The sequence below is a fragment of the Embiotoca jacksoni genome, unplaced genomic scaffold, assembly GCF_022577435.1.
Source record: "Embiotoca jacksoni isolate LCO1_2020_lvr unplaced genomic scaffold, fEmbJac1.0.p SCAF_24, whole genome shotgun sequence".
NCBI classification, from domain to species: Eukaryota; Metazoa; Chordata; class Actinopteri; family Embiotocidae; genus Embiotoca; species Embiotoca jacksoni.
In genome coordinates this window covers 1,058,457-1,069,478 of record NW_027185375.1, presented here as the reverse complement: position 1 = coordinate 1,069,478, position 11,022 = coordinate 1,058,457, and the positions used below count along the sequence as shown (strand labels likewise).

The following is an 11,022-nucleotide window of genomic DNA, read 5'->3' as shown; positions in this document are numbered from 1 at the left end:
TTTGTTTTATTCCTTGGTAAGGTCACATCTGTAGTTCACACTCCAGATCGGTGGGTGGCGGTAATGAGCCCGAAAGCCGTTAACGTTCGTCATTAAAACAAAAAAAACAAAAAAAAAAGAAGCGTGCTGAGGTCACTTCCACCTGTACGTACAATGCGGAAGCCGGTGCCATGTTGAGCTATTTGAGGAAATCAGTTCTGGGCGAAGTTCACTAGCAAAAGTGGAATAAAAGCAAAACACTAATCAGATTTCGGGGGTGAGCATGGAGGTAAGAGTAGTTGGTACTAGAAACTCTCGACACAATAAAACAACACACGATCTTTGGTTGTCACAAACACAACAATGGTGGCCTTGTGACGCGCGGGTCGCCCGGCCTGTCACGGCTGACTGTTATCCGTTTATTAAATCGGTTCATTTCAGTTAACCCACTTATAACTCTACAAAACCTGAATCTGACAAATTGATCCCGGTGTCAGTCGGACGCTGATTTTGACACCGGTTTTGTCTGCCGGCGCGAAAACAAGCTTATTCGTTAAATATCTGCCATCAAGGGCGAAGTTGAATTGTTTTACGTGTGAATTTAATCTTTGGAAATGTCACTAATTTACTGTTTATCTGGAAGGTTGCGTCGGACTGAACCACTTACCGCAGGAGGGAAGAGTTTCAGTGTGGCACGGTTCAAAGCTAAAATACCCGACTGACTGATTTTAAAAACATGATCAACTAGTCTGTTTCACCACATAACATTATGTTTTGTAAACTGTCAGATTCGATTTTTGTTGTTGTTGTTGTTAAAACACAGTCATACTTTCGCAAAGTGAACTCCTTTTTCGACCGGATTAATCCGAGTTGGAGTAACAGACGACTTCCTGTCACAGCTTTCAAAATAAAACCCGGAATCGTAAAACCTTCTAATAACATTCCGGACAGTATTATTTTTTTTCTCTAAATATAAGCCCATAATCAAATACTTCTTAAACTTGTATATTAAACAGTTGGAGTAAGTTCTTGTTTACTATTTATAAGAAATTTTGCAAAAAAAATAAATAAAACAACCTCAAATGTAAAGATTTCATACAGGAATCTTTACTGAAAATTGTGTTAGCAGTTACTATTAACAATAATACAAAATAAACAACAATTCCGTTTGATTAAAGTGTTGATCAGACTACTAAAGTAACAATGCTGCATTTTGACGTTAGAAAACATACAGAAAAAGCTATAAGTTTGAATTCTGAACTATATGAATCAAAATGTATATATAATACAGTCATTTCTATTTGACTATTATTATTGACATTTTGTCTTTATGACCTTGAATATTACTCTCGGGCCTACTGCAATGTCTTAGTAGTTAGTTAGTTGGCATATCCTCTCTATAACACATAAATATATAATAACGAACGAGGCAGGCAACTGTTCTGTCAATTGTAGTTTAGTAACTTGATTAAAAATCATTAAAGTACAAGAACCTGCAAGCTAAAATCCTGCAGTAATAGAATTATTATTTATATAATGGCGCTGTGACAAAATCTCATCTTCAGGTTCAATATGACTTTATCTGGAAACGTTTCATTTTTGTTTAATTGGATGGATTTCATGTAAAATTAAGGTTGAACCATGAACAGAGATCAAGCATCAAGCTGTGAAGCATTTTAATCGTCTCCCTTGTCATAATTAAAACAACTGGAGACTGAGCACAAACTGATTTCTGGGTCTGTTAAATTTTTTTTTATTGAATCAGGATCAGACCTAACAGGATATGCGTGTTTCTTTCTGTAAAGACTGACGATCTTTATGTGCTGCTGCCACCTGCTTTCGTCTACTTTCCGTGCGAGGCGTAGCTCATCTTTAACTTACCCAGTGACAATATCTATTTATCTTATTGTACTTAATGAATTGTATATATTTTTTTCTCATTTCATTACTGAATTAGATGTTTGTATCTCTTTAGAGGGATAAAGGACTGTGTTATAATGATAATAATAATGACGCAGTCTTATTATTCAGTGCATTTATTGGTTAAATAGGAATATGTGTACTTCGTGATGATGGTACATTCATGGCATTGCAACAGTGGTGATATGTGTCATTATTATTGTAATGATAACATACGATATTATCCTTTGTTGTTTTGTAGTATATAATGTCTCTGATGCTTTGACAATATTATTAACAGAACATTCATGCAAACAAAGCTAATTGAATTGCGGGAAAAAAAAGAATTGACAGCTAAAAGTACAAGTCAACCATTCGGTTTTACTTTGAAATCTGTATCTCCCCACATCCGGCGTGGTCACCGCGTAACTTGACCGCTTCCGTTTGTCCGCGATCCGTGACTCGGGATCCATTGAGCAGCCTGGCCCGGGTCAACACGGAGCCGAAAACGGGGATCCGGTCCGCCTTCCCTCGCCTGTCTGACACCTTGAAACGATCCCGGTCGTTCCGCCGACCCTCTCGAGTGGCATCAGCCGTCCGTCCGGTAAACGCGCGCGGCCGCGTCTCGCCCGCTCGCGGCGGCTACCGATTGAATGAGACGTTCGAGGACCGGGGCAGACTAACGGGCGCCGAGTACCGCAGCCTTGCGTCAAAGCCAGCTAACGCTAAACCGCGGTTAGGACAAGTCAGCGAGAAAGACGGTTAACGGCCACGTTACCTCGGAAACTCGTCCGTCAGGCGGCGGGGAGGTTTTATTTTTGGCACCGGCGGCCGGCGCACACATGCTCCGTTTTAGTCGCGTGAGTTAGCCCCCCAACATCTGTGCCAAGGCTTGTCAGCGTTAACTAAAAATCTCCACTCGGGTGTTTTAAGGTCGGTTACCGTCACACATTTTTATTTTTTTTTTACTACCAGTCTCGAATCGACCACAACATTTTTATTTTTTTTTTATTTTTTATTTTTATTTTTTTCTCCCAGCAAACGCAAAAGCTTGTGGACATTTCGTTTAATCGCGTAACGTCTTGTTGAAGTGAAGAGGGGCCTCATAGCTAACATATGAGGCCCAGCTGAAAAGATGGACCTGAATTTTTACTCGGATTTAACGGACGGTACCGGGCAGCACGACGGTGACCCAGAGTTCCTGGATCCGCAGTCTTTCAATGGATTTGACTCTGACAACAAGGTGACTATCCGCTGGGTGGGCAGTAACTACCGGGGTTGAGTATTCCCATTCAAAAGCCACATTTCAGAATTAAATCTTTACTTAAGAAAATAATGTTACAGGATAATATTTGACAGAAAAACAGATTTTTATTTATTTATTTATTTTAAGAGACTGTTTGAGATTAAAGTGACTCGGTCTCCAGGTGGGGTTCACCTGGTCACCCTTCAGACATCTCTTCAGTTTTTAATCCCACCAAAGAGCGACTGCCTCTCCAAACCTCTCGGAGGGTTTCATTTCAAGCATCAAAGTTGTTAAATGTTTAAAGCACTTCATCAGCTTTGTTTTATAAAAAAAAAAAAAAAAGAACATTTTTCAAAATGAAACACACATTGAAATATTCATTTTTTTTTTTTTTTTTTTACATTGCTGCAATTTCCATCACCCTCAGATTAACACCGTGTGTCTCCAGATTATTTAATCTCATTAAAGACCTCCGAACTCGTCCCGGCGTGGAGATAACGCTTCTTTGAGTTTCCTCGGCGCTGAATGGATTTTTGCTCGGTTTCCTGTGATGGTCGCCCTCTCGTCGTTGCCGTCCTGTTGAAATGTGTTTTCATTTGAAAATAAGGAGGAGGAACTATTATCAAAACCGCTGAAACACCTACTTCCTCCTAACTTGCTGTTGTTGTTTCAGTTCCCCGGAGGCAGCGACAACTACCTGACGATATCTGGGTCCGGCCATCCTTTCCTCTCCTCCTCAGAGGTACGCCTTCGCGCCTTCGCGTCACGCCACTGCTTGCTGTTCGTTACCATGGCGACCTCTCCTGCGGACGTACTTCTGGGTTTATCAGCCAATGTCGACTTTCACATCCCGTCAAGAGATGAAAGTCGACAGGATCGGCCCCGGGCTTGCACCGGACGAAGACTTTGTGGCCCTTTGTTCGCCCTAATCTGACATATGTTACCGTCGTTAAAGACAAATATAGCGTGTAGTCCGATCCCGGCCTCACCGGTGGGTAACGGGGCTCTTTTTTTTTTTCTTTCAGCCCCTGGTTTCCAACCTTGTAGACTTGAGGCCCCTTTAACAAACAGCTCTACCTACCAAGGACCCCTTGTTAAAGTCTGCGTCAGTGGCTGACGAGCAGTTTAAGATTGAGTTCTACCGTTTCTATTGTTTTATTAGAGGCCTAAAGATTAAAAACATGTCCAGTGATTTCACACACAAAAAAAATAAAAAAAATTAGACCTCCAAAAAGAAATCAAATCAGAGCAGCAGGCCGAGAGGTTTCATTTCTGGCTTCCTGGATTCGAACGTGAAGTCACAACTTGTGGGAATCTTTTAGCAAATGGTAAACCGAATGTTCTTCTATAAATACGTTTTGAGGGGGGGGGGGGAGGGTGTCTTTGATAATTTAAGAAAAACACACTCAGAAGTGTTGTTCAATGGCCCCTTTGAGTTTTGCAAAGATCGATATCTTTCAGAAACGCGGTCGCCAATTTGATATCTGGCAATCGCGGCGGTTCGTTTCCTGGCACTTCTGCCGCGTGAATAATAGATTATTTCCAGTTGACAAAACTGGAAATGATGTCCGCGTCATGCAAATTGAGACTTTTCTGCCCTGCGTTTGAACTCCTTAACGTCGGAACGACATGTCCGAGCAGTTTTGCCGTCACTAATACGACCCGTGACATTTGTAATCTACTTGAACTCGCTCGCATGGTTCCCACTAAACCTTCGACCCCTCCCTCCCCCATCTCCTCTCTCCTCCCGTCCTCGCTGGATCTGCCGATGGAGTCCGAAGCGTTAATGACTCCTATCCTTTTTGTTGTTTTTTATTTTTGTTTTTTTTACACGCAACCTTCAGACGGCGTTTCAACAGATGTAATGTAGGAAACAAGCTTCTCGCAGCGAGTGAGTCATCAAAAACGCCACGTCAGCATTACACATAAAACATTCTTTTTTTTCTTTCTTTTTTTTTTTTTTTTTTTTTTTTTTTTTGAAAGCTGCAAAGCCGACTCATCCAAGGTGTCGTTGTCAGATGGAGGGAGGACGGAGAGCTTTTCGTTGCGACGCAGCATCAGACGCGCGAGTCCGAGGCCCGAACCCGTCGGCCAATCAGAGGCCGCCGTCACGTCCCCGTCGTTGTTGTTTTGCCGTCAGAACAAACAGAAAGCGAGAAACATAAGTTGTAGAGCTTTACAAACGGCTGCATACTTAATGTTTGAGAGTGTTTTACAGGGATGACATCATCACGAGGTTGTGATAAATAATAACTGTGATTAATGATTTAATTGTCTCTTCTTTTTTTTTTCATGCGTTGCCAACATTATAGTAAAAGCCTAATCATAGTGTTGTTTTGTTTTTTTTAAACAAGTTATAAACAGGGTTCTACGATGGTTTGGGAATTTTAAGAATTCCTTTCCAGACGGCGAAAGTCAGCAAATTTGATCATTTTTTTGGGGCTCGAGTCATAAACTATAAGGGATTTTTTTTTTTTTTTTTTTTGCGCGTTGAAATTTTAGTCGCCCTTTATCAAAATGTAATAATTTCCATGTGTGTAGCTGTAAGTTATCCTCAGTGTGTATGTCTGTATATTATCGTTGGATGAATTCTTTGCCTCTGCGACCAGGATGTCGACACGCATTTGAATTATTTCAGTATTGATTAAAACGGAGGGGTCTGTGTCGGACCCTCCTCTTCCAACGCTTGTTTCCTTTCTTCCATGTTGTTGTTTTTTTTCCTAACTTCTTCCTCCTTTTTGCCTCCGTCCTCTTCGTTTCCTCCTGCTCTCTCTCCCTCCCTCTCCCTCTCTCTCTCTCTCTCTCTTTCAGACCTTCCACACTCCCAGCCTCGGCGATGAGGAGTTCGAGATCCCTCCCATCTCTTTGGACCCGGACTCGGCCCTCACCGTGTCCGACGTGGTGTCCCATTTCGGGGAGCTGTCGGACAGCGGCCCCTCGGACAGCGTGGTGGTCCCCGGGAACGCCGTGGTCGAAGGCGACGACCCCTCCTTCGCCTCCACCTTCGTCAGCGCTCCCTCTCAGGGGCTGGAGCACCTGAGTCTGGGGGTCATGAACCAGTCGGGAGGAAGCGCCCTGTTGGGGTCGTCGCTGGGGATGGTGAGGAGGGCGAGACGTTTGAAATCATCCCGCCGGTAATCCCCAGTTTAACTTTATTTTATTTTTATTTTCCTCCCCTGCTGCTTCCCCAGGACCTCGGTCATCCCATCGGCTCCCAGTTCAGCAGCTCGTCCCCGGTGACCATCGACGTCCCGCTGGGGGACATGGGCCAGGGCCTGCTGGGGTCCAACCAGCTGACCACTATCGACCAGTCGGAGCTCAGCGCTCAGCTGGGCCTCGGCCTGGGAGGCGGGAACATCCTGCAACGGTCGCAGTCACCCGAAAACCCTCTGTCGGCCACGGCGTCGCCCACCAGCTCGCTGCAGGACGACGACATGGACGACTTCAGACGGGTGAGTCTTAAAAGGGCCCGGAAACATCTGAATCATCAATAACTTTATGTCGCGAGGTCCGACATGGACACTATTATCTGTGTAGCCCTTTGCTGCTGTGCTGCCTGTTTTGCATGCGTAAAAAAAAATTCTGTGTGTTTAGTTTTTTTGGCATTTTAGATACTTTAATGGGATTTTTTTTTTAAGAGACTTAATGAGCTCAAGAAGTTTGGGGACAATTTATTTGAGCTGAAATTTAAAAATGAGCTGAATTAGAGATGATTTGTGTGACAAAACAATGGCCTCAACCAGGTCCAATTTGTCAAATCTACCCTAAACGTTCATATTTGGAAATACTCATCTTCCCTCCCCTCCTCCTCCAATCAGAGCGTCCTGGTCGAATCTCCGGTCTCTCTGGCCGTCTCCCCCAGCGTCATCTCCCTCGACCCCTCTCTGTCCGAGTCGCCGCTCTCGGCCCCGACCGCCAGCGTCTCCCCGGGCGTCGGACGCAAAGGCGGGGCGGGAGGGGGGAAGAAGGTGAAGAAGAAGAAGGACCCCAACGAGCCCCAGAAACCCGTGTCGGCCTACGCTCTGTTCTTCAGGGACACGCAGGCGGCGATCAAGGGGCAAAACCCCAACGCCACGTTCGGAGAGGTGTCCAAGATCGTGGCCTCCATGTGGGACAGTCTGGGGGAGGAACAGAAGCAGGTGAGGAGGCTCTTCCAGGGTTCCTGCGGTCGTGGGGGGGGAAAAGATGGAATTTGTATTTGAGATAAAAAAAAAAAAAAAAAAAAAGTTGTGGAAAAATATTCACATGTAGTTTCAAATTTGAAAAATGTGCTTATAGGTCATCCATCCATCGAGCAGCTTGTTTTTCATCAAATATATACTGAAAAAAAAATACCAACACGCAGTGTCCCGCCGGTCGGTCATAAGTTCCCCTCTTTCAGGTTTACAAGAGGAAAAACGAAGCGGCAAAGAAGGATTACTTGAAAGCGCTGGCAGAGTACCGAGCCGGACAGATGTCTCAGGTGAGCACAACTTCATGACGCCATATGTAGCCGCATAAGAATGATGTCCGCTCACAAACACTAAGAGTAAGAATAGTGAGAGCTGGGTGATCAATCCTTCACAGAAGTTCGTATCAATATACATCACCAGTCGAGTTATCATTTCTACGAAGCTGAAAGACTCCCCTCAGCTTTGAAATGGCTCAATAGTTGATTTCCAAACTTGGAAGAACGACCAAAAAGTAGTATGAGCTGCCAACAGATTGTATCTCAAAAATACTGGCTGGCAGCGGTTGTTCAAAAAAAGATAAATTTTCACATAATTCTAAACTATTACAATATTTATTTTATAAAAATACACTTTGCAACGTAAGAAATAATAATCACAAAACATAAAACAAGGCTGAGAGTGAATGAATTGGAACTGCAATTTTCTCATCATAAAGGAAAAATGAGCCCATTTAGCACTCAAATGTGTGTTTTTTTTTGGGGGGGGGGGATCAGTTCATTTGAATTATGTAAAAAAAAAAATACTAATTGCCATTTTGCATGTTTCCATTATATATTAAAAAAAAAAAGCAACATCACAGCAGGTGGGATTACAATGAAAATGCACATTTAGCGTTACTCTGTGTGTGTGTGTGTGTGTGTGTGTGTGTGTGTGTGTGTGTGTGTGTGTGTGTGTGTGTGTGTGCGCGCGCGCGCCGTGGCCGCTGTGTTTTGTTTAAGTAGAGGAACGCCGTAGAGGAACGCCATTTACGACCGTCTCATTCACTTTATTGCCTAACAGGAATTTATTTTGTTTATCCAGAGCTCCGTTTGTTTTGTTTTTTTATGTGCCCGACGGTCGAATTCTTTACGTGCTCTTTAAATGCAACGTGTCCTCGGAGGGAGCGCCCGTCTCTCTGATTTGACCTGACTTTGAACAACAAATCGGTCTCGTGTCGGGAGGATTTTCGAACTCAACCGGTCCCGCCGTGTCCGTTTTAAGAAGAAGGCCGTTCATGATCGGGGCGTGATGAGCAGATACAACTTTTTAGTTGTCTTATTGAGGTTATTCTGGCTTTTAAATATTCTTAAGCCCGTCGTTGCACATTGTAAAGTCAGAGTTACATTTTTCTGAGGTGGCTAAGACACTATTGAAACCAGTAAAGAGACAAACGTCCCCACTGGACCAAGACACCACTGGATGTGTTGAATATATTGTAGTGGAGGTGTTCGAGCGTGCTCTCTGGTTTCGTGAACTTCACCACGTCCGACTTTTCTCCCTTCAGGCCCCCATCGAAGTCATGGACACGTCCCCGTCGCCTCCGCCTCCGTCGCCGGCTCCCGCGGCCACCCCCGTCCCCGCCCTGTCCGCTCGCTCCACCCGGTCCCAGCACTACAACCCCGAGGAGAACACCATCACCAACATCTGCACCTCCAACATCATCCTGGACCTGCCCCAGGTCAGCACGCGCTCCCGCACCGGCGCCATCAAGCCGCCGCCGCCCCCGCCCGCCCCCACCATGCCCATGGTCGCCAAGATCATCATCAAGCAGACGCCGCTGCCGTCCGGCGGCGTGTCGGTCACGGCGACGGCCGCCTCCTCGCCGCGCCAGCCGCCGCCGCTGCAGCAGATGCAGAGCACCCCCCCGCCGCCCCGGCTGCAGCAGATGGTGCACGCCCAGGCTCCGCCTCCCCTGCAGGCCAAGCCGCGGGGCGCCGGCGCCGCCGCTCCGCCGCCGCCGCTGCAGATCAAGGTGGTCCCGTCGTCGCGCCAGTCGGACCCCGGCGCGCCGATCCTGGTGTCGTCGTCCGGCGAAGCGCCCGCGTCGGTCTCCTCGTCCTCCTCGTCCTCCGGCCTGACGGTGGCGGTGGGACAGACGGCCGGCGTGGTGACGGCAGAGGGGGAAGTGGCGGAAGCAGAGGAAGGGGTAAAGCGCGGCGACGTCACTTAACGGACACCTGAGGGTGTCCACCGCTGCACGTTCATTTTGGTATTTGATGTGACGATGGATATGTTTGGCACTTGTCTTCAGATGGAGGTGGAGGTGAACGTGGCCCCCGGTCCCAGTCTGACCCCCGCCGCCAGCCACAACATCTGCGTGCGCGCCGGCTGCACCAACCCGGCCGTGGAGAGCAAAGACTGGGACAAAGAGTACTGCAGCAACGAGTGCGTCGCCACACACTGCAGGTCGGTGCCGCCGACGAGTCAGTCCTCCGGGCTCGTTTAGGTCCGTTGCGTCGCGGTTCAGAGCCGGTCGTTGTTCTCCGTGGACGTTTACGCGTTATTTGTTCAGCAGTTATTGAATAACGGCGAAGACGAGACGGGAAAATGCAGGAAAGGCGCAGCTCACCGGGAATCCAACCCGTGACCCCGCTTTTGAAGACTGCGCGGCTGACTTTCCCTTTTCAGTGTCGTACGTTGTTAAAAGATCATTCATTTTTGCCGTTTCTCTTATTTATACTGCAGAAAGAAACCAAAACAACGTAAACACGACCAGTTTAGAGTTCACAGGAAGTTACAGGCTGGAAGTGTTTCTGAAACGAGTACAGTTACGAAGTTGAGAAGCAGTCTGACGTGTGCTCGTCGAGATTTCCGCTTCGTGAACTGATTAAAGAGGGGAAAAAAAAAAAAAGAAAAGAAAAATGTATAGTTTGTTCAGACCGGACGGGAGGCGAATTATTCCATACAAAGTCAACGCAAAGAAAGAAAATGTTTAACGAGGAGAAAAGTGGCTTCGCGTCCGGTCCGAACACAGTGAGAGTAAGCATGCTTTAAAAAAAACAAAAAAACGTCACACAGAGACGGACGAGCTGTTTACTGTCTAAACCAATCAAGTCCCGACTTCAGCTTCGCGGTTAACAAACAGAAGTGAGTGTTTGTTGATGATCTCCAGCTTTTGGCAAGAAAAAGGGGAATAAAGATGTTTCCCAACACGTCCAACCGCTCCTTTTAAAGAAGCAACATCACAAGAGCATCTTCCTCCTGAACTCGGCGTCACGGCTACATTTGCGTCTGAAATTGCACGTCAGTGTCTCGTTTAAACGTTTTTAAATGAGGGAACACGACGATCCACAGTTCTCCAAATCCCTGCATTTACATTACGAGTGCGTCCGTTTCAGACGCTGGAAACTCAGTGAGAACGATGACGACGATGATGATGATGATCTTTTCTTTTCTTTCTTCATCTTCCACAGGGATGTGTTCATGGCCTGGTGCGCCATCCGAGGTCAGAGCTCCACCACGGTCACATAGGGACGGGACACACCGGACGGAAGGAGCGCTGCACACCGGACGGAAAAAGGGCAAACGACGACACGCCGAACGCAAAAACAAACGGGAGGAAACGAAAGGAACGACCGGCTCAGGTATCGGCACGTAAACGCTTTCGTTTTAACGTGCTCCCGCTGCGGACGAGAACAAAAGAGGAGACGGTCGCAGGCAAAGTATTTAAAGAAGAAGAAGAAGAAG

The 11,022-nt window shown here is 46.3% G+C and overlaps 1 protein-coding gene across 2 annotated transcripts; it reads left to right on the top strand.

Annotated features, from left to right (window-relative positions):
• Positions 1-145: 145 nt before the first annotated feature.
• tox4b (TOX high mobility group box family member 4 b) lies at positions 146-10,899 on the top strand. Of its 2 annotated transcripts, XM_069158942.1 has the most exons (10): positions 146-268; positions 2,917-3,121; positions 3,798-3,866; positions 5,936-6,223; positions 6,316-6,576; positions 6,943-7,263; positions 7,506-7,586; positions 8,840-9,481; positions 9,587-9,741; positions 10,749-10,899. In XM_069158942.1, the coding sequence occupies exons 2-10, from the start codon at positions 3,014-3,016 to the stop codon at positions 10,804-10,806; spliced, it is 1,983 nt and encodes a 660-aa protein (XP_069015043.1). In that variant the 5' UTR covers positions 146-268; positions 2,917-3,013; the 3' UTR covers positions 10,807-10,899. The 2 variants fall into 2 exon arrangements, with proteins under 2 accessions (XP_069015043.1, XP_069015044.1); XM_069158943.1 differs by lacking the exon at positions 2,917-3,121.
• Positions 10,900-11,022: the final 123 nt, after the last annotated feature.

Excerpts from the sequence above, each read along its gene's own strand:
- tox4b (XM_069158942.1), top strand. The coding sequence starts at position 3,014 with ATGGACCTGAATTTTTACTCGGATTTAACGGACGGTACCGGGCAGCAC. Across the intron at positions 3,122-3,797 it reads GATTTGACTCTGACAACAAG|TTCCCCGGAGGCAGCGACAA; the intron begins GTGACTATCCGC and ends TTGTTGTTTCAG. Across the intron at positions 6,224-6,315 it reads TGGGGTCGTCGCTGGGGATG|GACCTCGGTCATCCCATCGG; the intron begins GTGAGGAGGGCG and ends CTGCTTCCCCAG.